At 42.4% G+C, this 26,524-nt stretch overlaps 1 protein-coding gene across 1 annotated transcript in view; it reads left to right on the forward strand.

Annotated features, from left to right (window-relative positions):
* The window catches only part of USH2A (usherin), a 567,365-nt gene that overhangs the window by 149,227 nt on the left and 391,614 nt on the right, over positions 1-26,524 (forward strand). Inside the window, exon 21 of the mRNA XM_066623430.1 lies at positions 19,186-19,316. Coding sequence (XP_066479527.1) covers positions 19,186-19,316 — 131 coding nt within the window. The remainder of the gene's footprint in view (positions 1-19,185; positions 19,317-26,524) is intronic.

The raw sequence follows: 26,524 nt of genomic DNA on the forward strand, positions 1-26,524 counted from the left end.
TGCCTTCTTGAAGTAAGTGCAACGCACCCCCTAGCCACTCCCCCACTTACTACCAGCAACTACCTCCAGCAACTACATGGGCCGCCGCATTCTGCACTAGTTGCAGTTTCCGAACCATCTTCAAGGGCAGCCCCACATAGAGCGCGTTACAATAATCTAACCTTGATGTCATCGTGGCATGGATCACTGTGGCCAGGTCTGCACGATTCAAGTACAGCTGCAGCTGATGCACCAGCTGAAGCTGAGCGAAGGCCCCCCTAGCCACAGCCACAACCTGGGAATCCAGGAGCATGTGCGAGTCCAGGTGGACCCCCACGCTGCAGACCTGCTCCTTCAGGGGGAGTGCAGCCCCATTCAGTGCAAGCCGATACTCCAGCACCTGCATCGAGGATTTCCGAACCAGGAGAGCCTCTGTCTTATCCGGATTTAATTTCAGTTTGTTAGCCCCCATCCAGATCCGCACTGTCTCCAGACAGCACTCCAGGACCTGTGGAACTTACTGTGGAAGTAAAGCTCCCTCAAAGTTTGAGAACCTCTGCTTTAGAATAATGTTTTTTAAAGTTTTATCAAAATAACTTGCTCTGCAAGCGCAGCTGCTTGATGTATTTTTGGATAGCTCTTCTAGAATCAACCTGGTGTCCTGTCTCTCAAAGCGTACTTGTGATTTGATTGCCATCAAGAGTACCAATTCCAAGGCCTTTTGAATGGTCCTGAGGCAATTGCTGGAAACTAAGCAGGTGTGATGCTTGCCTAACATCAACCACAATCACTACCTGCATGGGAGTCAACTGGGAGTTCCATATAAGCCACTTCTGGTTTTAGTTTTAATGCTCCAGGATTATACAGCTTGACTTGCTCATTACTCTGTTATCTGGTCTGCCTCTTCATACAAAAGCACCACTTCATTAGCTATTCCTAAGTATGCACTAAGATGGCAGGGGCTTGAGTGTCTGTCGGTCGTATTTGAGGCCTCAGCTAATCTCTGCTTGAAGATATTATATCGGCCAATTTTATCTGTGTTTTTATAAAAGCAGGCATGCCTGTGTTCCTCCAGTATTGTAGGCACCTTGGTGGAGCTCTGCAATTTATCTTATTTGTTTTTCTTAGGATAGAATACCAATCATGCCAGTTAGTGCTTGACCAAATTTGCTTATATTTCAAATTTTTAAAAGGAAACACACACACACACACACACACACACACACACACACACACACACACAGAGGAGTCTAGAGTTTAAGCTGAATTATGAATTGAGGGGGAAAGGGTTAGTCCTTGAGGTAAAAAAGAGGAGGCTCTAGTGCTGCAAAGGAGCATTTAGCTACACAAGTCCATTAATGCTAATGGCTCCAAGCTTTTTCTTTTATTCATCACCGTACTGATAACACTTGGTCAGCTTTTTATCAGCCTGAAATATTGACAGCAGAAGGAGGTTTTCCCTTAGCTAGTCTTTACTATTGCCCTGCTCTTATAACTTGCAAATGCTCTTAAGAACAGATTTATTACAACAAAGCTAAGAAGCATCAACCTGGGTTCTTTCCCTAATAATCTACTGTCATTGGGCATGATCCAAACTCGCTTAATCCCATTCTCTTATGAGAAATGAAACAGAAAGAGAAATTAGTTTCTCTTTTATTGAAATCAGTGGGACTTAAAGTAACTTAATATCTGCTAGATTGCACCTACTGAGTTTAGCTGTTATGTACGTACATTATAAAACACGATGTTTAGAGTCTTAGGGCGCAATCCTAACCCCTTATGTCAGTGCTTTCCAGCACTGACTTAAGAGCAATGCAGCTCTGAGGTAAGGGAACAAACATTCCCTTACTTTGAGGAGGCCTCTGTGAGTGACACCCAACTGCAGGATGCAGCACATGTCCCATTGACTCTGCTATGCCAGTGCTCGAAAGCACTGATTTAAGGGGTTAGGATTAAGCCCTAAGACTCTTGTGCCAAGCAGTTTCCATTATTTGGCATTTATATAAAACAAGGCACTTAAAGTCCATGCAGGTAACCATTTTACCTGATGTGTGGTAAAATCCTCCAGACCACTTGGTGATTTGAAACAGATGACCAAGATTGGATGAAACTTGACCTTAGCATAGTTTGGTTGGCTCTACAGGTTAACTGAGTAAGGGAGAGATCAATCTGTGTGTAAAATTCTGGAAACAAGCATTTGAGCTGAGCAGCAACTTCTTCCGTCTCTTGATTATGAGAGCAAAACAGGGAGATGACATACGTATCTATGTCTATGCCTTAAGCTTCAGTCATTTATTCCCAGTGGCTTGTATCCAGAGTTGAGTAAGTGAAAGCTAGCATACTTGGATTTTTCTGTGCCCTCCTCTCCATAGCAACACTTTGTGCCCTTTGAAAAGTCTTTCCTAAAGACCAGGGACTCTCTGGAATAGGATGGCATGTGTTAAGGGGGTTAACAGGGTGATGGGGGAATACAGCAAAATTGGATGTGTGAATTTGCTGTGAGCAGAGCTCCACTCAGAGAAGGTGCTCCTATCCATTTCCCAACAATTCACCTCTCCCCTTGCATCTCCTGTGTCCCCTTTTAGAAGGTACCCCAACCCTCAGCTTTTAGGAAGCAGGCAGGAAAGTTTCCATGCATGAACTTTCTTCTATCTGCATAAATTCTGGATACAAATCATGGCCTCCTTTATTTCTCTACGACATAGTTATGTATCACATAACATAGTGTGCATTTTCTAGTGCTTCAGAGTGTTTAGAGCATTTCACATGTATTATCATTTTTGTAACACTTAAAACCATCCCATAAGATAGGTCTGTATTATTAATGTCCCAACGTGGCACGTGAAGGGCTGAGTCTGAGCGGTTGGTCTAGGTTCACCTTGTGATTTCATGCCAGAAGAGAGCTCTGAAAGTGACCTCCTGATTTATAATATAGTCTGTTGGACATAAGGCTACACCTGCTCTCAGCTACAGCGACCACCAACCATTCTTAAAAATATGACCCTTTTTTAATGGAGAAATATTTGAGGCATTCCTTCAGCTGTCTATGATGGAAGTAGCTAAAGCTGCAATCCTGTGAACTCTTACTGATTTACAGCCCAGTCCTATGCTTCCTAGAGCCCAGGGCTGCAGCGGAGCCAAAATCGCTACTACTGCATCCAGCTGGGCTGGAAAGCAGCACCAGGGCGTATGCTCCCTCACCCCGTGTAATGGCCAGATGGCCCTGACTGATCTGCGCCTGCTATTTAGCGGTCACAGATTCAGAGACTGGTGCTGGGTCTCCTGGGCACGGAGGGGGATTAGGATATGGCAGCAGTGCCTGCTGCCATTTCTACCCCTCCCACCCTGCTCCCTCCAGCCACAATGCCATTCCCCACCCAGACTTACCTCTGTGCCACCCATTGCTCACCTGGACCTCTGGGTAGTGGTCTGCCATCCTCTTCACGCTGTGCCTGCTCTGGTGCTGGACTGGTGTAGACTGTTGCAGGCATGCCTGCATTGGATTGGGCCCTTAGTCCCGTTGAACTTATTGGGTATGGATGTAATCGTATTGAGCTACTACCAGTACTAGTCTGGTAGTATTGAGCTACATATTGTTGCCATCAGACTGACATTCTCTTCCTTTAGAATGTGGAGTTACAGCAGAGGAGATGCTCTCCTGGTGATTTTTTGAGTTGACTCAACAGCCTGTTAGTTTTATGTTGGAGTACGCTGTTCTTTGTAAGTGACCCATTTCTTTTCTGAACTTGAAGATTATGCTGGTTGCAAAGAAAAAGGTTTTGTTTGGATTCTCATTTTTCTTAACCTTTTACGTATAACATTGACATTAATCTACACTCTTCATAAATAATAACATATGCAGTATTAAAGGGTATCCAGAATGTACCTCCTCTAAGCCCTGCTTCACATATTGTCTGTTACCAGACGCTATGTAATTAAATGGTGATATATTCAAAAGGAATAACAATTCTGTATCTCAATAGAATCTTCTTGGGAAAGATCCTAATGGGGTGGGGTGGTGTGTGTGTGGGTGCTGAGAAATGGTACTGACTAGCTCCTTTAGCTTCCCTTAATGTTTCTCAGAAGTTTTGCCTGAGCTCAGTGAATTTGATCTCAGAAGCTAAGCAGGGTCGGGCCTGGTTAGTACTTGGATGGGAGACCGCTTGGGAATACCGGGTGCTGCAGGCTTATACCATAGTCTTTCGAGACTGAAGGCTGCCAACCATATAGTGAATTTTGAGTTGTGTGAGTTGCCTTGAATCACTTTTCAAATAAGTTTAAAAAAATTAACTTCATATTCGAGGTTTTTCAGCCACAGTGGAGGAGTATTGACCAGGCATGGTTTTGAATCCAGGTCCAAGATCCAAGACCAGCACACTGTGTCCTGGTCACGTTGCGTACATGACAACTGACTTTTTAAAAGTTATATGTGGTTATCTCTACTGCTCAGAATTGGTGGAGGCACTCTTGCGTGCATTTCAGAAACTTTTTAAAGTGGTCAAATGTTTTTATAAAAAGTAGTGGACCAAAGTATATAATTAGAGATGTTCAGTGGCAGCAGCAGCAGCAGTGCTAAAGCCTCTGTTTGACTGGTGAAAGAGCATTAAGAACTTCCTTACTGAAATAGACTTAGGTCCAACTAATCTTGCACTTGTCTGCGAGCCTGCGAGTTACCCCTGGGATAGTCAACAGGAACCAAGTCCTGCCCAACTGTGAAGCAGCTGCTTTAGGTTACAGATTACAGATATGGCAACATTTCCCTGCATCCTTGGAAGTGTTATTTTCAGGGGTTTTTTTTTGTTTTGCTTTGTTTCAGTGCATAAATGCATAAAGCAGCATTGACAAGAAGGCATATTGGCGTATGGCTTTCTATGACAATAAGTTCTGTCTGCCACTGGTGTTTGGAACTTGCATTCCATATAGAATTAAAAGATGTCTTCTCCCCCCAATAAGAATAGATTGTCATTACTACTTACCTGGACAAAGCATCTAAGAAATTGTGAAGAAATCTAAAGTGAACGTTGGTTGGCCTGTTAGATGACCTATTTGTTATTAATTTTAAACATTTATATCTTGTGCTTTGCCCCTTCGCTCAGGAGTTGCTCAAGGTAGCTAATAGTACAACAAAATTTTAAAAAATAGCTTGTTTAGTCCACAGCTCAGACCATGTGGAAATATGGCACAAAGCTACAATAGCATGTCCAAGAAAAATATGTTTATCCTGGTCAAGTGATTGTCTAGCACTTGTTTTCAGAAGGACTTTTTAGTTGCTTTTGCACGATATATGAACAAGCTGCCGAATCTCCATGCCCAATAGCTTTGTGCACCAAACTCTGGTGAGTTTATTTGGAATGAAGCAAGCTGTTTTATCTCTACTGAAGAAGGTCACTGTGTTGAGAATAATGAGGGGAAAAGGCGCTGCAAACACTACTGGATGAAATATGGTCTATTTCTTCCTTTTCAATTATAGCTACCTTGGTGAAATCATTAGCATTTGGCAGATTTGCTGCTGAGTTTGTTGTTCTTCTTTGAAAGTTTGGGTTAGGCTGGATGTTGCTTGATCATGCACTTCTGCCATGACTTGCAGAATTCCTATGGAGTTTCTGACTTGAATTTTTGCTGAGTTGTTGCTTTATCTCACTCTAGCCTGATCTAATAATTTTTCTGGTGTGATTACTTTAACAGAAAGAGGGCCATATCACATAACAGAGTGAGGGGGAAGGGAGAACAATGGGTACTGGAAAAATGTATTTACATGCTTGTGGGGAGATGTGGAAACCAGCTCAATATGTCTTTCTTGCACACATTCCTTTACCTCCTCATTCTGCACTTCGGTTTTGGCTTATTATCTGTCTCATATCACTCCTAATCTTTTATTCACGATGAGCTTAGTCTAATCAATAACCAACCTCACTTACTGCAGAATTTCTACTTTATTGTGCACCTTCAACTCTTCCAATCTCATGTACTCAGATTCTGCCTTGGCTGGAGTACTTGTCTAAATTTGCTGCGTTTCAGATCATTACACTGACTTTAATTTTGATGTATTTGTATTTTACCCAGCTCTGGTCATGGTCTTTTCACTCAGTCAGTTTAATTACTTTTTTCTTGTGCAATGTTTGTACTACGGAAGCTAATATTAAATACACTGAACATAACACTGAAAATCATAGAACTTTAATTAATTTCTGGGATGACTTCAAGATGATTTAAGTCTCATACAGTTGATGTATATGTTATGTGCACTCGATGTAAGCCATGAAGTTCTACGAATGTGATGGACAAGGAAACTCTTTATTGCATGTTGTTTTGTAATAGGTGATCTGATTCCTTCTGTACCAGTAGTTTATTTATGGTACTAGGGTACTTGTGTCCTGGACAATTATCTCCTGGTCAAATACATCCTGGTCATTGGCTCCCTGGACATTCATGTCTGAATTTGGGGGGGGGGGATCCTTGTTATTTGTATCCAACTATAACTAGGCAACAAACTCCATGATATATAACCTAAGGCTGCAATCCTAACCACACTTTCCTAAGAGTAAGTCCCATCGAGCAAAATGGGACTTACTTCTGAGTAGATCTGGTTAGGATTGTGCCTATAACCTCTTATCCCAGCCCTAACCCTACCTTTGCGTTTTAAAATAAAAAAGTACATTTAATATAAATATACATATATTGGGAAACAAATGTCTGGGACACTAAAAGGAAGGATGCAAATATCCAAAACCAAGACACATTTGACCAGGACATGGTTGTCTAGGAAGCAGTGGTCCTGTCACTTTTATTTACATGGTGTAGTGTAGGGTATGGTCTTTATAGGACCAACCAGAACTAACAAGCTGCCTTGGGTGCCCTTTGGGGAGAAAGGCGGAATATAAATCGAATAAATAAAATAAATAAACATAATGCTTTTGGGTCCTTTAGGACTTTTCATCAGACTAGATCAGGGGTGCCCAAACCCTGGCCCAAGGTCCACTTGCGGCCCTCAAGGCCTCTCAATGCGGCCCTCAGGGAGCCCCCAGTCTTCAATGAGCCTCTGGCCCTCCGGAGATTTGTTGAAGTCCGCACTGGCCCAACGCAACTTCTCTCAGCATGAGGGCGACTGTTTGACCTCTCATGTGAGCTGTGGGATGAGAGCTCCCTCCACTGCTTGTTGTTTCACATCTGTGATGCAGCAGCGGCAGCAAAGGAAAGGCCAGCCTTGCTTTGTGCAAGGCCTTTTATAGGCCTTGAGCTATTGCAAGACCTTCATTCATTCATATAAATTCATCTTTAATATATTCATTTATGTAAACTTATGTAAATTCATTCAAATTTTAATTGTAAATTAATTCTTTTTTTTCCCCAGCCTCTGACACAGTGTCAGAGAGCTGATGTGGCCCTCCTGCCAAAAACTTTGGACACCCCTGGACTAGATAGTAACAAAGGGGCTGAAATAGTGGAAACATGTTTTAGATTCAATTTCTGGTCTGTTTCTTTATTGGGGGGGGGGGGTGTGAAAAGCAGAAGAGATTAAACAATCCTGCAAAAAAAGGCAACTTTGACATTTCTGTTTTATCATGTATTATTATTATTATTAACTTTATTTTTACCCAGCCTTTCTCAAGGCGAATTACAACAAAGGTTAAAACAAATTAAAAACATAATTTAAAAACAAATAAATCAGATAAACAGATAAAAGCATATTAACGACAGATAAAACAGATAAAAGCATATTAACAATATATCATAAAAACAGTAGTCAGATAAAAAGTAGTCAGGTAAAAGAGCATAGAGCAGCAAATCATAAAAGGATCAGGCCTGTAACCAAGTTTTAAAAAAGATATTAACAAATGTTAAAAAGGCCAAGAAAGAAGGCTTGTCTAAACAGAAGGGTCTCCAGGCCTCGCCGCAAAGTTTCAAGAGAGGGAGCAGTTCTTACATCAAGGGGAAGGGAATTCCATAGTGTTGGTGCCACTACTGAGAAGGCCCTATTTCTTGCTGCTGCCCCATGTACCTCCCTAGGCGGCGGCACTTGTAAAAAGGCCTTCTCTGATGACCTAAGAGGATGAGCCGGATTGTACGGGAGTAGGCAATCTCTAAGATACCCTGACCCAGAGCAGTATAGGGCTTTAAAGAACAAAACCAGCACCTTGAATTGGGCCCGGAAACAAATGGGCAGCCAATGCAGCTGCTGGAGAAGCGGACTGACAGAGTCAAACCACCTACCTCCAGCAACTACATGGGCCGCCGCATTCTGCACTAGTTGCAGTTTCCGAACCATCTTCAAGGGCAGCCCCACATAGAGCACGTTACAATAATCTAACCTTGATGTCATCGTGGCATGGATCACTGTGGCCAGGTCTGCACGATCCAAGTACAGCTGCAGCTGATGCACCAGCTGAAGCTGAGCGAAGGCCCCCCTAGCCACAGCCACAACCTGGGAATCCAGGAGCATGTGCGAGTCCAGGTGGACCCCCACGCTGCAGACCTGCTCCATCAGGGGGAGTGCAGCCCCATTCAGTGCAAGCCGATACTCCAGCACCTGCATCGAGGATTTCCGAACCAGGAGAGCCTCTGTCTTATCCGGATTTAATTTCAGCTTGTTAGCCCCCATCCAGATCTGCACTATCTCCAGACAGCACTCCAGGACCTCAACCGCCACCCTGGAATCTGGAGGAAAGGAGAGATAGAGCTGGGTGTCATCAGCATATTGATGGCGCCCCACTCCAAATCCCCAGATGACCTCTCCCAGTGGTTTCATGTAGATGTTAAATAGCATGGGGGACAGAATTGAACCCTGTGGCACCCCGAACCTCAAGGGCCAGGGTGTCGAACAGGCATCCCCCAGCACCACCATCTGGGACCGATCCTTCAAGTAGGAATGGAACCACCGGAACAGTGCCTCCAACTCCCAACTCGGCCAGTCGGCCCAGAAGGATACCATGGTCGATGGTATTGAAAGCCGCTGAGAGGTTCAGCAGGACCAACAGGGACGCACTCCCCCTGTCCAGTCCCCGACGTAGGTCATCCACCAAGGTGACCAAGGCGGTTTCCATCCCAAAGCCTGACCTGAAACCAGATTGAAAAGGATCAAGATAATCCGCTTCATTGAAGACCCTCTGGATGTATACAGTAGTTGGCATCTTTTGGTGTCTAAAGTTTACAGTTCCACAGAGTAAACATATCCTGGTTCATATGTTTGTTTTTAGCAACTGATTGCATGGAAATAAACTTCTCAATGACAGTAGTGGCTGCTAGATCCGAAGCAGCTACAGGCAATCATGCCTCAAGATTGTCCTCCCGATTCTCTCTCCATATTTCAGTTCAGGAGAGAGCATGCACTGCAGTTCAGACATTCTCACAATATAGGTCCTTAATTTTTATTTTTATTTTTGTTTGACAGAACAAGGACTGTCAGGATCAGGAATGAGATTTAATTGCTACATGTAGCAAAACAGATAAGGCAATGTTTTACCACAGGGGTCTCCAAACTTTTTGGCCAGAGGGCCACATCAAATATCTGGAGTGGTGTGGAGGGCCGGAAAAAAAATTTAAATAAATAAATTAGAGATGGAATTTAGATGAGTGAATAAATGAATGAATGGGCTCATTCATTCAACCTCTCTGGCCCTCAGAACACCCTCCAGACACAATCAGAGCACAGTTCTGGTCATGTTCAATTGAGTGGGCCAGAGGCTTTCAGGGGACAAGAGGTTGGCCACGGTCCGGAAAGAGGCTTGCTGCGGGCTGCATCTGGCCCCCCAGGATGGGGTTTGGAGACCCCTGTTTTACAATAAGGGAGAGAATGGGTGGTGTCTCTCTTCTTAACCAAATATGCAGCGTTATAATGGGGCATGCGCCAGGCTATTTTGCATCATAGGCATGGCTAACTACTTGCACACACACCCCAAAATTTGCCAACTTCCAATTTTCAAAAAGAGATGAGCACAAAATTGAAACTGCTTAATTTATTTTTAAATGCAAGTATAAACTATGCCCCTGAAAGGTGTCTTTCTGAGATCTGCACCTTAGGTGGCTGCCTAGTTGGTCTAATGATAGCACCAGCCCTGACTGTAATGGTAGCTGCTGCTATTCTTAAGTTCATTATTTCATTTGGTTTTTTAACTTGCTCTGTCTCTGAAGATTCAAGGGTAGGTGTGTACAGAATTATTTGTTTGTTTCTAGAGATTGATTAAGCCTCCCTTTTTCTTCCCCCAAAGGGCCCCCAAGCCAGCTAGAATTAATTTGAATCAGCTAAGAGCCTGAACTGGAAATCAGGATTTCCTTGGCCCAAATCTCACCTGCTCTTAACAGCCCAATCCTATGCTTCCTGGTGCCAGGAGGAACTGTGGTGCCAGACTGGCAACCACTGTATCCCACAGGTTGCTGGAAAGTTGCCAGAGGTCTCCTCTGGGGAAGGGGATTTTCAGATAACCCACAACGGGGCTTCCCATGTCTGCCATGGCTATTTTGCTGGAGCTCTGCCAATCCCACCCCTCTCCTAGGCCAGTTCCTTCCCTGCCCTTCCCACCCCAGAATGCAATTCCCGCCCCAAAAGCCTGCACCCTTACCCAGACCTCTTACCTTGCTCCAGGCAGTGTACTTCTGGCACTTCTTCCTCTGAGGGTGCCATAAATGTTTTACGGCACGTTAACAACACCTAGCACCAGAGCTCAGTGCTGGTGCTATAGCCCATTAGAATTGTGCCCTAATTCTCACTAGGTTGCCTGGCAAGCCACTCAGCCCCTTCCCCCAGTTACAGTATGGGTACATAAGAACATAAGAACAGCCCCACTGGATCAGGCCATAGGCCCATCTAGTCCAGCTTCCTGTATCTCACAATGGCCCACCAAATGCCCCAGGGAGCACACCAGATAACAAGAGACCTGCATCCTGGTGCATTGGCATTCTGACATAGCCCATTTCTAAAATCAGGAGGTTGCACATACACATCATGGCTTGTAACCCATAATGAATTTTTCCTCCAGAAACTTGTCCAATCCCCTTTTAAAGGCGTCCAGGCCAGATGCCGTCACCACATCCTGCGGCAAGGAGTTCCACAGACGGACCAAGAGCTGAGTAAAGAAATATTTTCTTTTGTCTGTCCTAACCCTCCCAACACTCAATTTTAGTGGATGTCCCCTGGTTCTGGTGTTATGTGAGAGTGTAAAGAGCATCTCTGTATCCACTTTATCCTTCCCATGCATAATTTTGTATGTCTCAATCATGTCCCCCCTAATACCCTTTTCCTTTACAGGGTTGTAAGAAAATACAGGTGAAATGCTTTTCACACTCAAAAAAGTGTTATACAAATGCTTAGCATTATTATTACTTTTCTAGACCATGAGAAAATATGTAACTATCAGCAGTCAAAAATGAAAGAGTTTGTGAATATTGGGTTTAGGTCGTAAGTAGGATAATTCCTGAGATTCCCACAACTGCTTTCTGCCACGTGCTGACTTCCAATCAGCTATGTCGGTTCGTGGCAAGCTAGTTGTAAGCTTATTGATGGTATGAGCAGGATTCACTCCCCATTAGACTTAGGTGCGGTATTGCAGTCACTTTTTCTGCCAGTGCAATGGCATATCCGAAACCAATCTGTGTGGAATTTTATCTGTGTTGCTAACATGAGCTCATAAGAGTTGTTGGGACTTTTGTTCTCCTGCTGTTGTGGGCTGAAATGATCCTGTGAAAATGCTCTTAAATTGTGCAGTATTCCTAGGTGAATGTAGGATATCCTAGTTATGTAGGAAATTCACCCAGTAAGCCAGGCAAAAAACCAGCCACAAAGAATTAGGAAAACTGCAACAAGTTGCATAGCATGACTTATGTTTCCTCTTACTCAACTTTTGTTGTTTTCTGGAAAGGGAAATAGTATTTCAGTGTTTAGGCATTCAGTCCGGTTGGCAACTATTATTAGAGATAAGTTTAAAAAGTATTGATCTAGCCGACACCTGGATAAAAAGTATTGATCCAGGTGATGGTGCCTAAGTTAGGATAAAGTTATATCTATTTAGTGCATTATTGTTTAATAATATGCTGCGTCTTAGCTGCGTGATGTGTACCATCCTCCACTTTACAAACTGGCCATGAATTTAGGCCAAGTGATGTTAAATGACTTGACTAATGCTGTGCACAGGGCCTGTAGCAGAATTTGGGGCAGAATCCATCTCTCTTAATTTACAGTCCCTAACCACTAGTCATTGTTCTCTTCCTAAACAAAACATCATTCAGGAGCTGGGAGAGGGAAAGTGCTTCTAATACATCAAATCTTATCAAATGACTCTAAACTTATCTCGCCTTTGTTTTCACCAAGGTTTGCTGTAAATCTTCTTAACTAGAGAGCAACAGGACTGGTGTCCTTGCTAAAAAGAGAAGATTGATTTACTATATTCATACAGAGGCAGCTGCTTCCAGTGGGTACATAATAATGAATGTAAGCCTGTAGACACTTAAGAAAGTCTTAAAGATTGGAAGATGTTATAAATGTTTGTGTAACACAGAATCTGAAAAGGTTTTATCCCCAATGTCTGTGTCGAATAGCTGTGTAAGAAACCTTCAGGGTTTCGTATTCCTCAAATACTCTAATTGATTGCTCATTGGACTCAGTCAGCCAAAAGTAGAGAGAAACTTTGTACAGACATCATTAGTTTTTCTCCATTTAAAGATTAATCATGAAGAGCTCTGGCTCTTTAATTCTGTAATTTGTATATTTAATGGGCTGCTGCAGAATCTATGACAGTAATTAGCATAGCCTGAAAACTCATTAATACGCAACAACATGATTAATGCAACATTAATGCAAACATGACTGAAATTATTTGGGTTATGTAGTAAGGAGATTAAAGCTAAAATGTCCTGTTTGTTTTACCAGTAGTGGGTATAATGGGGTGGCAAAAAAAATAAAAACAGGTATCAAATTAGTCATTTTAACATAGGAGAAAGTATCTGAATCTAAATCAAGGTGATTTTCTTGATCCAGGAAGTTAGAATACATAGAACACTCTTCATTAATTCATCTCACACATCCTTCCAACAGTGTTTAGATTTGTACACTCTTTCAGATTGGCCTAGTTAACCTTAATATTTAACCATACATATAGCTCCCAAAGAGGCAAAGAAGGAAGGCCCATAGCCAGGGAGACGGACCAGGGACAGACTGCACTTGCTCCCAGTGTGGAAGGGATTGTCACTCCCGAATTGGCCTTTTCAGCCACACTAGACGCTGTTCCAGAACCACCTTTCAGAGCGCAATACCATAGTCTTTCGAGACTGAAGGTTGCCAACTGAACTAGCTCCCAATGTTGATGTAAAATTAAAGCCGGTGAAGAAGACGCTGTCGGTCTCCCTTGAACAAACCTACCTGGTTTGTTTCTCCTGTTAGAACGAAGTTGGTTTTACTGCAGCTGAACAGAAGGGGGGGGGGAAAGGAGTTTTAGGAATGTTCTTGACTTTATTACCAATTTAAGTTATGCCACTAATATCAGTCCCATGCACAGTTTCTTCTCTGTTAAGAATGGCAGTTGTATGGAACAGCAGATAATGGGGTTTATAATGGGGTTATAACAGGGATCAGTGAAAAACAGGGTTACTGTTGCTATCAGCAAACAGAGAAAGTGCACTGTCAATATTACAGATTGACATGGAAAGTTGGGGAAAGTTTGAAGGATATACTAAAATATATGAATACAGGAGATCACTCAAATGGTTAGTGGCAAAGCAAGCCTTAGGGAAAGGCTGGGAACATTTTTAAGGAGACCTTTAATTATATTATCTGTTGTTCATTCTAATAATATAAAGCCATCAGTCTTATCTACATGTTTCAGCCACCATGTGGTAAGACCCCTAATCAGTGATGTCTGCTCTGTACAGTGATTGTAATGTGTAAAGTGAGTCTGGATAGTCTCAACTGCTAGTGATGTAAATGCAAGTGATCCGTGCATCAAGCTGCTCCATATGCAGCTTGACAAAGTATGCAACTTGATATTTATTATTATTTATTTATTTTTATTTTATATATGGCTTGACAGTACAGTAAGCTATCTTGAGTGTCCTTTGGAGAGAAAGGTGGAATATAAATCCAATAGATATGTTGTGGACTGATCTCTTCCTATGGAGGAGCCACAATGCAGATGCTACTTCAAGCAGTTTCCATGTGCCTATTATAGTATGCAACTGACCTTTAAGCTTGCTGTAGTTCACAAGAGATTGCTGTAAAGAGAACAGAATTTTTCTTATGTATTGCTGGGGTGCTGTCCAGTCAAGGTCTTCTTCAGAGGGGCTTCTCTGTGTGCTCCTATACCCTAAAGTCAGGCAGGTGGCTACTGGAGGAATGCTTTTTTCTGTGGTGGTGCTCAAATTATACCACTTGCTCCCCAGATATGTTCACTTGGCACCAACACTGGTATTCCTTAGGTGCCTGGCAAATGTTGACTGGTTCCCTGGCCTTTATTGGTGTATTAAAGAAAATATTTTAATATACTTTTAGCTGCAAGATGTCTAATTAATTTGAATTTATTGTACTATGCTTTATTATTTGAAGCCACCTTGAAATCATTTTATTATGAAAGGCAATGTAGACATTTTATAAATAAAGTACAAGTTGTCTCAGCCACCCATGTACATGTAAATTATGTGACTTCTTGTCATTTGCCTGCTCCCACATGTAAGTCATCACCTGATGTGAGCCAGTGTCAGTCAATGATATTATCATTTTGATATTAGCAATATTTCTTTGTCATTTTTGTGTTTATAATATTCTGATGCACACACTTTATTTTGCTCATTTTTAAAATAAGGAAAATAGAAATTCTTAGCGTATTATTTAAAGCTTATGATTTTGAAGAAGCAGTTATATTCTTGTGCAATAATTAACTTTTTCAGACTCTTCATCTCAAGTTAGAAGAACACCCGAGGAAACATCCATGTCTGTCATTTGAGGACAAGAAAAAGACCATTAATGATAGTATTGTAAATTCTGTAGTAAATTGGACTAAGTCAGTCCAATTAGGTGGGTCTGAATTGGCACTTAAATTCTACTCCCCTTTCATGGGGGGGGGGGGGAGGAATGCATGACAGCATGCTTTCCCTGTCTATCCATTACCCCCACTTCTGCTGTTTCTTCTACATTGGCTAGGCAGGGGGATTCTGCTCCCAAGAGCCTTGCTGCCTGGCCAGTTTAAAAGTGATGGAGAGGAGGCAACAGCAACAGTGGGCTGGTGGCTGTGATCCTCTTCTTGATCAGTGAACAGAATGCCCACAGCAGGTACCTCCTCACCACAACCTTTGACAGCAGTACTGGAGAGAGGAAGATCCTCTAGCTTACCAAACCATTGTCCTTTCTTTCCTACTCCTTGCTCCTTGTGCTCGATGTTTTGAAATAGAGCAGCAGAGTGAGATTGGGACAAGGAAGCTGGAAGAAGCACTGCCCTCCTTCTAAAAGGGGATTTCCCCCCCCCCCTTTTTTGGAAATGGGAGAGGAATAGCCTGGTGGCTGCTCCATCCTGCTCTTCTGAACTATTTCAAACACAGCGCAGCAAAATGAGGAAGAACAGCTATGTGGGATAATGGTGAGCTGGCTAAAGAGTGCAGGGTGCCATTTGCACCCAACTGGCACTTTAAACAACTGATTCACCTCGTGGGTGGCCTGACTCTGGCGTTAGGAGTTGCTTGCTCTTCTGCTGTCAAACACTTGGACAGTTAAAAATAAGCCCTAATATGCAAGCTCCTCTCTCTTCTCTTCAATGTTTGAGAAAGTCTGAAGGCAGACTTGCTTGAGGCAACCCTGATTTCATATCCTAATTCTGGAGAACTGAATCCTCTTTGAAACTCTGAGCATGTTTGCGTAATTCCTACGTGACACATTACAGCACATCTCTAGTGAAGATACAGAAGGCAAGATTTGTTCAGCATTCACCTGACACTATGAAGAAAAGTTAGGTACCTGAAGAAACCAAAACTTCTCCAGGGACTGCAAGTTGTGCACATAATGCCTCCCTTAATTGTGTGGGCTGATGCAGAGGGAAGATGGTTAATATTTTTGTGTCTCACTATAGAGTACACTCTGATCCCTGAAAAGGAATAAATTTTGGGTAATCTTTTCAGGATCAGTTTTCTTCAAAGAAGAGAGCACTGAAATACTGTGATGCTTTGAGAAAGTTAATGTTTGCAGTTTGAGGAATGGGTCAACAGTGCCTGTTATAGCAACAAGCATTAAACTTGCTGGTGGTGTGGTTATAGATGTCCCTTGTTTCTCCCTGGAGAAACAGTGTCCCCGGATAAACTGAATAATATTGAAAGGTTTTGCTAATGACTTTAACATGTCGTCCTTATCTTCAAATTAGAGTCACATTGAAATGGAAAAATTGCAAAAGCCACACATAGTAGCACTATTTTATCACATTTTACTTATTTTTATTTATTTAAAATGTATGTATCCTATCTGTATACATATGATAATGCTGTCAACCTAAAATAGACAATGGAAGAAAACAATGGAAGAAAACAATTTTAAAATATCACGCAAATTCTAATAAGCAAATTCTAATAAGAGAACTGCAAAACCCAATCTAAACTTCATATGTGAAAACACCCTTTCATTTGCTATATAGCAAGTGGTGTGTACCAGTGCTACAAAACATGGTGGTGTTGTGACATCACAGTAATGTCATAACAATGTAAAAAGCAAATATGACATTATAAATATAGGCAAACTTTATTATGTTATGGAGCTTTTTCAGTTTTTTTAAACTTCATAACTTTTATTAATTGGTATTTATACATAAATCTGAATTTCAGTATTTTAGCGGCAAATCAGTTTAGAAAGTATTAATATTAATAATCAGAAACTAAGTAAGCATACAGTTAGAGGACATTCTTCTTTACTTCTTCCACCACTTTTCCTTTCTTACTGACCTTCTCAGCCCACCAAAATGCCACTGTAACATTCAAGAGCTTTCCATTATATTCCCCATCCTGTTTATACAAAGTCAATTGTCACATAGCTCCACACAGCTTTGTTAATAGCATGATTGATGTTCATTATCTCAAGTGAATGTCTTAATATTTGTGAGTACCTTGTGATGCACTGTGAGACAACCTGTGGCATGATTAAAGTATGTGGGTCAAAGGGTACTGCTTGTGACATGAGGTAATTAGTCACATTATATAGTATGAATATGTGCTGCAGTTATGATTCTTTAATTTTTTATAGTAGATTCTGTCTACAAGAAAAACTTCCATTACTTATTATTTTCTGCCCAGCAAAGGAAGGGGAAAATGAATGTGAAGGAATTGATTCATTTGATACAGCTGGGTAAAACCCAATAAATTAGCCTGCTCTGTGTTAAGTGTGTTAAGAGGGAATCACAAGGACATGAGTATCGATGTATATGAAATAAGGGCACATTGATAATCATAAGTACCCTTGTCAAATACAGCATGGAATTCTGAAAGTAATTCCAGTATCCAAACAACACAGAGACAGTATCAATGACAATACAATCTTCATTAAATCTTTATTGTTAATTGTTCCCCAGTGCATTGTATCACGTAGTCACTGCTTTATTTCTTTTGACTTTAAGGCATATTTGAGACACACATGTACATGTGCCAGATGCCTGCCAGAAGACCATGGGCCAGGCCATTACCTTAACTATTTTCTGAACTGATAGCAACAGGCAGCTAATCCACAGGCCAGGAAGTCCACATTTCTGAGTAAAAGAGTGATCATTGCGCTTTTTTTTTTCTATCACACTGGATCGAATTGAGTCTGCCTCCTCCAAAATTCAAGTACAGATTGCCTGCTGAGAAATTCAAATATCTTGCTGGAGCAGCAGATTTTACCTTTTCACCACAGCTGCATCCTAAGCACTCCTGACTTTGGGGGAAACTAACAGTCCTAAGCAACTCCATGTCTAAACTCAATCAAGGAGGCATGTAAGTGAGCCAGCCAATCTCCTGAACTGGCTCTGCACCAATTCAACTGGGTGTGAAAGACAAAGGCAGCATTCACCAGGGGGTCCTCAGCTAGCTAAGGAGAATCCCTTGATTAGCTTAAGTCACAAAGGACATTCAACTGAGGTGGAATATTTATCTCTGACACCTCCCAACCCCCCAAAAAAATTTCCTGGAGGAAAGTTAGAATTCTGTACCCAAACTGCATGAAGTTTTTCAAATCTCAGTTGAAACAGCAGTTTCAACAGGGTGGGTGGGTGCACACCTCATTTATCAACTTTGGTGTGTTCTTTGTTTAATGTTTTAGTGTTATTGCTAGTATTCCCTGAAACCAATCCCCACACACAGAGTTTTGGTAGAAAGCTTGACCATCTTATGACCCATTCCATGAGTTTTTAAAGCAAAATTAATAATATTCTGCAGCATGCAGCCCTATAACAAACTTGACTTGGAATTCAAAACTGGATGATTTATACATCTTGCCTTAACAGCATTTCAGCCCCCTGAGTTCTGCACCATACTAAACTCTAATCCAAGCTGGCAATGTCAAAATATTTAGTACAAGAAGCAGAACTTTCTAAAGGGAACAATTTTGTGTGCGCATACTGCATTGAGCATTGCATATGCGTGAAACCTCAACCTGCAGAGGCTGGGAATCTGTTTAAAGTCTATGACCCTCTTTTCTTCCTGTGGTTTTATCTGAGGAAAGAGTATGGGATCAGGCTTTGGGCTCACACGCACCCTGTGCCATCCCCTTCACTTCAGTAAGAAGCAAATGACTGAGCCAGGAGATCTGAGGTTTCTTTTTTTAAATGTAAACAGCTCCCTGGAATTGTGGGATTTAATCCTTTTAAAAGAGTTTATATGATGGTGAGAGAAGAGCTGATGACAAACTGCCCTCAATTTTCCTGAAGTACAATCCCAGACAGAAAAATAACATCCACACAGACTGTTGTTCTTGCAAGTAAATTAGAACATGGGTTCCAAGTCTGCATAATGATATCTTTATTTCTAGGAGAGGGGTGACCAACCTTTCAACTTTGAGACTACTGGACCTTTAACAATTGTACAGAGAAGGAATTTCAGCAGGTGCAACTTGTCATCTCTTACCTCTACACAATGGTTAAGGGTCCAGGAGCCCTTAAATTGAAAGGTTGACCATTCCTGTTCTAGGTTATGGTTCTGGCTTTTAATTAGTGGACAGTTTTATTTGTATGAATGCATGAAAAAGTGAGAGGGAAATATCTGCTTTTACTTTCCAACCAGGTATTAAAGTCAGCTTTAGAACTATGGAACCAGATGGTCTAATTCTTTTCTCTGCTTCACCTGGGAATCAAGAGGAATATATTGCACTCCAGTTGCAGAACGGACGTCCTTACTTTCTGTTCGATCCACAGGTATGGTGAAGAAGTTTTAAAAATAGCTTTGTCAACATTGGAGATCTTTTATACTTTTAATAATATACGATGATGATCTCACTTTCTTTTAATGAAGAGGTTAATAGGTTCATCAAGTGGAGTTTTTAGAGGTGAAGAGTTGGAAGCTGTGATTCCTCTACAAGTTACTAAGAGGTTACGAAACTTAGATTGAGTTAAAATTCTGAGTTACAGAGTGACCTCTTTGAAATAATGATCCTACAGAAGTGAAACTTACCATCTTTGTAGATATATATTATGCAAAATGGAGAACAATTCCTGTTAAAGGTTCTTAAAATAAATATTTAATGCCAAAAATGTATTTACTGTGACCATAACAAAGTGAAAATTAATATTAAAATTAATTAATGCATATTAAACAAAGACATGGAGCCAAAATAGCATGAACTTGGCAAATTGGCAGCATTATAGAAAGTATGGTATTAAAATACAGTGCTGTGATTGGCCCTTAAGCAGTGGTTGGGTTAATCCAAATGAGGATATATACATATATCTTGGCAAATTTAATGTTAAAGTGCCTACGGATGCAATCCTAGGCACGCTTTCCTGGCAGTAAGCTTCACTGAACTCAGTGGGATTTACTTCTGAGTGTACATGCATAGGATTGCTCTGTAAGGCAGGCCAAGAAAAGTTCTGTAAAAACATAACCATAACACGAATTTCAGTATGTTAGAAACATGGTATTCCAGAAAGGGTTAGCACCACCTTCATTCTTTGTTAGGTACAAACAAAGGCTCCTAAGAAACCAATGTAGCCTTTACTCCATCACAGGGACGGTTCGTTGCTCAGTGCATCATCTTCATGCTAAGCATACCATGTCTGGGAGACCTATCCCTCTCAATGAAGGACTGCTGCTTCACCGTACAGTCTCCCGTTGTTCAGGCCCCTGTACATAGGTATCCTCCTCCTGCTTCTGCAGAAAGTAAAAGGGGGGCTGTAAGGAGGTGAAGGCTGCTTGATGCCCAAAAGGTGCAATTCAGAGGATCCTCCATTTAGAGTAATGGTCCTGGCAGGATGCAACTCATTTGGTGCAAGAGCAGTTCTGTCAATGTGAGGGCACCATGGTGGGATAGTGGAAGCTACATTGGCATCTCCCGAAAGGATGCTCCTCACTCTCCTCTGCTGATATATAATATGGGATTCCAGCCAAAGAAGAGGGCAGTGTTGAAGTTAAATGGCATCTTTACAGCTCCAAAAAGGATGGGTTAGTGGAATTATACCTGCCTGATATCTGTTTCCTGGAGGGGAGGGGGTTACATGCACAAGTCTAAGGGTCCTTGAAGTTTTGTTCACACACAATCTGTTTGTAGTTTTGTATTATATCTTCACGAGCCCAAAATGTTATGTAGCCTTGCCTCAAGAATACATTAATTTTCTGTGCTAATCGACTAATTTTAGTCAGAATAGATAACTCTTTTCATTAAGTGACCCACAAAAATAAATAAATATCAGGGATAGAAATCTGTTGACATTTCCAGGTTTGTGTGTCCTTGTTTTGTCCATTCTTTCCACTGAAAGAATCTTCCTGCAAATTAACAGCCCAAGCCTGTTGGGCTTTAGTGCTGGTGAAAAAGGTATTCAGCCACACTAACTACTGCGAAAGTGCTATAAAATGCTTTCTGGCAGCATGGGCAGTAATGGGCTGCTGGCAGGAAGACTGGTGCCTTCCTGCCTATGCCATTGGCTCTCCCACTCAGGAGCAGGTAAGTCAGTGGGAAAAGCGGGAGGGGGTAGGAGAGGATGGAGCAGGAGATGGTGAAACTGGAAATGAGGAGGCTGTGGGAGGGGGTGAATTGAGAGGGAATGGCGCATGTCAGATCCTGTCTTTCCTGCAACCTCCTCGCCCCTTGCTCTCCTCAAACATAGCAAAATTGGTAGGAGACCAATTGTGGAGTGGGAGACTTAGCAGTGTAAGAGGATTTAAATCCCCTTTTAACTCTGAAGTCTGCCAGTCTCCTCCCCTCTACCCCACACTGGATACAGCGCACCTGTTTTTGGTGTGGCTTCACTAGCGGGAAGGGAAAAGGATAGAATTGGGCTCTTAGTCTTTTGTTAGCATGTGGTGTTTTTCAATCTGCCTTCACTAGTGCGAAGTTCAAGATAAGGGAGGGAAACTGTAGGAGGATTTTTATTATGTGATATTTATGCAATAACCTCTCTGCAGGACTTGTAGGCATATATTTTGCCAGAAGCTATGAAGGGTTTGTCCAGAATCTGCATTTATCTGTAGCCTCAATAGCTTTGCTTTATACTTGTCCAAATGTGTAAAATCTTGCTTAACTCAAAATACTTAAGTGTGATTACTACGACTGAAATTATTTTACTCCGGAGCAATTCCTATTAAAGCTGACAGCAGTGTTACAAAGCAAATGGATTGTGGATTGTAGCCATTCAGCTTTTAATCTGTTACAGAAGCATTCAGAGGAATGCCTCTCAAATCTGCAGGCTGATTTCCCTCCAAATGTACACTCTGGTTGGCATATGTGGTTATGTAGTTTAAAATGTTGAAATGGGGTGGCTACAAATGTGATTTCTGACAAATGAAATAAAATGCTCCAGATTGTTGCCAAAACATATAAAGAATCACTTTTGTAGACACCTGATCTTTGGCATGCAGCATCGTTTGTAACAATTTTAACGCTAACTATGTACACTTTGATGAGACAGCATTTAATAAAATGCTCATTAATTTCATCATTAGCAAGGGTATGCTAAGAAGTAAGCCAGTTTCTTATGTCACGCCCAATTAGCATCCCATGCTAGTAATCCCATTAGTATTGTTGAATTCACTAATGGAAAAACTAATGGGCATGCTACCAGGGCACATTAATTGGGCATGACACCAGTTCTGGTTTTAATTATTAAACTACGATAATGAAATGTGTGTTTGTAAAATATTAAAATGTTGAAATAGGGTAGAAGACAATAAAAAATAATGTACAGAGAAGAAAGCATGTTGGTCTGTAAATGTGTTATCTTGGGACAGAGAACTTTTATGTCAACCATACCTGCATATCAAGATGACATCAGATTTAAGAAAAGTGATGTCTTTCTAGGGAATAAACTTGAATGCACCACATGAAAGTAATTAGGATTTTGTTTCCAGTCATGTAGTGAACGACAAAGCAAGTATTAGGAGGAAAGTCACACTTGAATCTTTGAGTTACATGAGATATGACTTTTATATGGCAGTAACACCTTCTGTCAAGATGGGAAATGCAGATATAAAAAAGTATGAATTACATTTTGGTAAATATATTACTCTTTTCAGTTTTGACTTTTTGGACTGATGACTTGTAGGGATCTTTTCCATTCTCCAGCCATAGGGCTGACTGATGTAGCTGTGTGAGAGTGCACATGTGTGCATGCTGAGGATTTCATTTCATGCATCTGATGAAGTGGGCTGTAATCCACAAAGGTTTATGCTAACATGAACGTGTTAGTCTTTAAGATGCCACTGAACTCTGTTGTTTTTGCTGCTACACACAGCTGCGACTAGCACAGCTAACCTCTTGGAATTCATAGTCCTTAATTGTGTAGTGTGTGCTGAACATACGTTTAGTAGCACTGCATGCATTGGCTCCAATTTTGCACTTTCTATTCCATTGTAGCCAGTGGCGTCACTAGGGTTTGCATCACCCAGTGTGGGAGGTTAGTGCATTACCCCCATGATGGACCTCATTGTTGGAATTGGTGCAACTCTGTCTGCTGTCCAGAAGGGGGCAAGCTATAACCCAGTGACTCTGACCTTTCTACCTGTTCTCTCTGTGATCCTTATGGGGCGTGGCCCTAACCCTTTATCCTTCCCTTCTCCTCTGAGCACTTCCTCTTGTCCTCCGGCCACAGACCTGTTAAGATGCGCACACCAGGACTCTGATGCCCAGGCCATCTTGAGCACAAGGCATGCAGGGCGAGGCAGCTCCAGGGCCTTGCTATCTCTAAGTGTTAGCTGAACCTCTGATTCTAATCAGATGCTGTAAATATACACTCAATGGAACTGTAAGTAAATAACTTCTTTTTGCAACTTTACGAAGCCAATAGCAGTCAGCCAGGTGAGGGAGTTTCCCTGGGGTGATACCTAAAGGGAGGGTCCGCTGCTTAAGCTACTCTGCTGCCCCCCAAAGAGGAAACTATTTTTAATTTCCTCCAACACTCATCCCATGCAGCGGGCATGGCAATGCCCCGAGTGGTGGACATGTTGATGCACCATTGTCCTGCCCTGCAGGTTTTTTGGCTATAACTTTTGATAGAATAGAGATAGTTCAACCCAGTTTGTTTCATTGCATATTGCATGAAATTAGGCATCAAATGATGTATAACATGATGATATTATTCAAAAATACCAAGATTTTAAAATTTTTGGCCAGTAATGGTGTCACGCCCTTGTGCGTTGTCACCCAGTTGTGGCCCATGCCACTCCTAGTGACACAACTGATTGTAGCTTTGAATTCTGTACTGTTAGCCATGTTTGTTAACTTGTTCCTATTTGGTTTTCCACAAAAGATACAAAAGCAAATAAATTGATCATCCCAGATTATGTATTTTATTGTGTATAGGTGCTCTGAACTCTGCAAGAGTAAATACTCTGTAGGATATACACCTATTGTAGAATGAACTTTGTATTTGTATTGGCAACCTTCAGTCTCGAAAGACTATGGTATCGCGCTCTGAAAGGTGGTTCTGGCACAGCGTCTAGTGTGGCTGAAAAGGCCAATCCGGGAGTGACAATCCCTTCCACACCGGGAGCAAGTGCAGTCTGTCCCTGGTCTGTCTCCCTGGCTATGGGCCTTCCTTCTTTGCCTCTTAGCCTCAGACTGTTGGCAAAGTGTCTCTTCAAACTGGGAAAGGCCATGCTGCACAGCCTGCCTCCAAGCGGGCCGCTCAGAGGCCAGGGTTTCCCACTTGTTGAGGTCCATCCCTAAGGCCTTCAGATCCCTCTTGCAGATGTCCTTGTATCGCAGCTGTGGTCTACCTGTAGGGCGCTTTCCTTGCACGAGTTCTCCATAGAGGAGATCCTTTGGGATCCGGCCATCATCCATTCTCACGACATGACCAAGCCAACGCAGGCGTCTCTGTTTCAGCAGTGAATACATGCTAGGGATTCCAGCACGTTCCAGGACTGTGTTGTTTGGAACTTTGTCCTGCCAGGTGATGCCGAGGATGCGTTGGAGGCAGCGCATGTGGAAAGCGCTCAGTTTCCTCTCCTGTTGTGAGCGAAGAGTCCATGACTCGCTGCAGTACAGAAGTGTACTCAGGACGCAAGCTCTGTAGACCTGGATCTTGGTATGTTCCGTCAGCTTCTTGTTGGACCAGACTCTCTTTGTGAGTCTGGAAAACGTGGTAGCTGCTTTACCGATGCGCTTGTTTAGCTCGTTATCGAGAGAATGAGTGTCGGAGATCGTTGAGCCAAGGTACACAAAGTCATGGACAACCTCCAGTTCATGCTCAGAGATTGTAATGCAGGGAGGTGAGTCCACATCCTGAACCATGACCTGTGTTTTCTTCAGGCTGATTGTCAGTCCAAAATCTTGGCAGGCCTTGCTAAAACGATCCATGAGCTGCTGGAGATCTTTGGCAGAGTGGGTAGTGACAGCTGCATCGTCGGCAAAGAGGAAGTCACGCAGACATTTCAGCTGGACTTTGGATTTTGCTCTCAGTCTGGAGAGGTTGAAGAGCTTTCCGTCTGATCTGGAACTTTCAACTTTCCTTGTCCATAGTCCAAGGAAGAGCTTTCCTTGTCCATATTCGGCAAGAAGACCAACAAGGCGGCAGACTGGTTTGAAGCCCACTCTGAGGAGTTGACACCAGTCATTGAGGAAAAGAGGAGAGCTCAAGCAGCATACAAGGCCTGTCCCAGTGAGCGCAACCTGCAGGTCCTCCGAACTGCTCGCAGCAAAGTCCAACAGACTGCCAGGAGATGTGCTAACGACTACTGGCTCCAGCTCTGTTCCGAGATACAGATAGCAGCTGACACGGGCAACATCAAGGGGATGTATGATGGTATCAAGCAGGCCCTAGGTCCAACACAGAAGAAAATTGCCCCTCTGAAGTCTGCCACAGGCGAGGTCATCCAGGATCGGGCGCAGCAGATGGAACGCTGGGTGCAGCACTACTCTGAGCTATATTCCAGAGAAAATGTAGTCACCGAAGAAGCACTGAACAACATTGAGTGCCTGCCTGTGCTGGAAGAGCTTGACAGTGAACCAACCCTAGAAGAACTTCACGTGGCCCTGGACTCCCTTGCCTTTGGCAAGGCACCTGGAAAAGACAGCATCCCTGCTGAAGTCCTAAAATGCTGCAAAGAGATCATCGTCACTGAGCTGCATGAAATCCTCTGTCTCTGCTGGAGAGAAGGTGGAGTACCTCAAGACATGAGGGATGCAAACATCATCACGCTGTACAAGAACAAAGGTGACAGGGGTGACTGCAACAACTACCGCGGCATCTCTCTCCTTAGCGTTGTAGGAAAGCTGTTTGCCCGAGTTGTACTAAAGAGGCTCCAGGTACTTGCAGAGAGCGTCTATCCAGAATCGTAGTGTGGATTCCGAGCCAACAGGTCCACCACTGATATGGTATTCTCACTTAGACAACTGCAGGAGAAATGCAGGGAACAACGACAGCCACTCTTTATAGCCTTCATAGATCTCACAAAGGCTTTCGACCTGGTCAGCAGAGACGGCCTCTTCAAGATTCTCCCCAAGATTGGATGTCCACCCAGGCTCCTCAGCATCATCAGATCTTTCCACAAGGACATGAAGGGCACTGTTGTCTTCGATGGCTCCACATCAGACCCTTTTGACATCCGAAGCGGGGTGAAGCAGGGCTGTGTTCTTGCACCAACCTTGTTTGGGATTTTCTTCGCTGTCCTGCTGAAGCAGGCCTTTGGAACTGCAACAGAAGGCATCTGTAGAATGAACATAAGCACTGAAATTGTGTCTTTCTGTTATCAGTATTATGTCTGTATTTATTTTTTCTTCCTAAAAATCTCAGATTTATAGAGTTCATTTACAAGGTTGCTAGTCATTCCGATCACTAAAATCACAACTGTCATGTAACAGTTTACAGTTATCATGTGTTTTAGAGACATTTATTTTAATAAAGATGATAAGAATTATGATTAGAGAGAAATTTAGTTTTGAGAGCATTTCCTTACATACAAGCAATATCAG

This window comes from Tiliqua scincoides, chromosome 1 (genome assembly GCF_035046505.1).
Source record: "Tiliqua scincoides isolate rTilSci1 chromosome 1, rTilSci1.hap2, whole genome shotgun sequence".
Lineage (NCBI taxonomy): Eukaryota > Metazoa > Chordata > Lepidosauria > Squamata > Scincidae > Tiliqua > Tiliqua scincoides.